General features: G+C 55.9%; 1 protein-coding gene across 1 annotated transcript in view; it reads left to right on the plus strand.

Moving 5' to 3' along the window:
• The window catches only part of PHF24 (PHD finger protein 24), a gene marked incomplete at its 5' end in the record, with an annotated part of 20,175 nt that overhangs the window by 6,246 nt on the left and 12,800 nt on the right, over nt 1-1,129 (plus strand). Inside the window, one exon of the mRNA XM_018575300.1 lies at nt 323-525. Within this exon, the coding sequence (XP_018430802.1) occupies nt 323-525 (203 nt within the window). The remainder of the gene's footprint in view (nt 1-322; nt 526-1,129) is intronic.

Here is a 1,129-nt window from a genome sequence, read left to right on the forward strand (position 1 = left end):
GGGACATTAGAGTGTAAGCTCCTCTGTACAGAGACTGATGTGACTGGGGGGGGGACATCATTAGAGTGTAAGCTCCTCTGTACAGAGACTGATGTGGCTGTGGGGGAGGGGACATTAGAGTGTAAGCTCCTCTGTACAGAGACTGATGTGACTGTGGGGGGACATTAGAGTGTAAGCTCCTCTGTACAGAGACTGATGTGACTGGCTCAGTGTCCTCTGTACAGCGCTGCGGTATATGTCAGAGCTATGTACATGTCTAATGATCATTGTTCAGCGCTGTGTGACGCCGCACTCTCTCCCGCCCCCTGCTGTCTGTGCGCAGAATGTCCGCTGACCCTGGATGACTTCCTCCACTACAAACATCTGGTGAATCGGCGGCTGCAGGAGAAGCAGCTGAGTGACGAGCTGGAGGAACAGGCCGCCGTGCAGTTCTCCTCCATGGACCCGGAGAAGAAGGGACAGATAGAATGGGCCGACTTCCTTTCCCACGAGTCCATCTCCCTGCTGCAAAAGCTGCGCACCCAGGTGAGCGCTCCGCTGCCAGGGGTCGGAGGCGGTCCGGGGTGGAATCTCCCACAATGCCCTGCTCCTGTACATGGCAATGCTCTAACGTCAGCCTGTGCCGGGGTCTTACTCCTCAACCTTCAACAAGCCACCGTTGCTGACCTGCTTCTAAAAATGCGAGCTGCCTGGCAGGATCTGGAATGGTCACAAGGTCAGGAGCTGTGACATCACTCTGACCTCATGGAAGTAATGAAGACGGAGACTGCCAGGCAGTAAGCATTTCCATAATATTTTGCTGTTGTCACTCTGCTCCCTCCTCCCATCAGCATGCTTCTTAGCAGCATGTGAACAAATTAATTCCTCGTGCTGCTTCTCTCTCCGCCTCTCTGAGCTCTGCTGTACATTTAATAATCGCTATGCTCGGGGTCGTCTCTACCTTTATCACCGCCTGAGGCAGCCAGGAGAAGGGGGGAGCAGCGGGTTCGTGCAAACTGTTAGCCTTGCGAAAGGCGGAGTTTGGCTGAGCTGTCAGATGGGCGGAAGGCGACAGGCAGCTGAGCTGTCAGCCAGGGGCGGGGAGGGGTACGGGGTCCAGTTAGTCGCCTGGGCTGCCCCTCTCCCCCCT

This window comes from Nanorana parkeri, unplaced genomic scaffold, assembly GCF_000935625.1.
Source record: "Nanorana parkeri isolate BGI_ZX_2015 unplaced genomic scaffold, ASM93562v1 scaffold3761, whole genome shotgun sequence".
NCBI classification, from domain to species: domain Eukaryota; kingdom Metazoa; phylum Chordata; class Amphibia; order Anura; family Dicroglossidae; genus Nanorana; species Nanorana parkeri.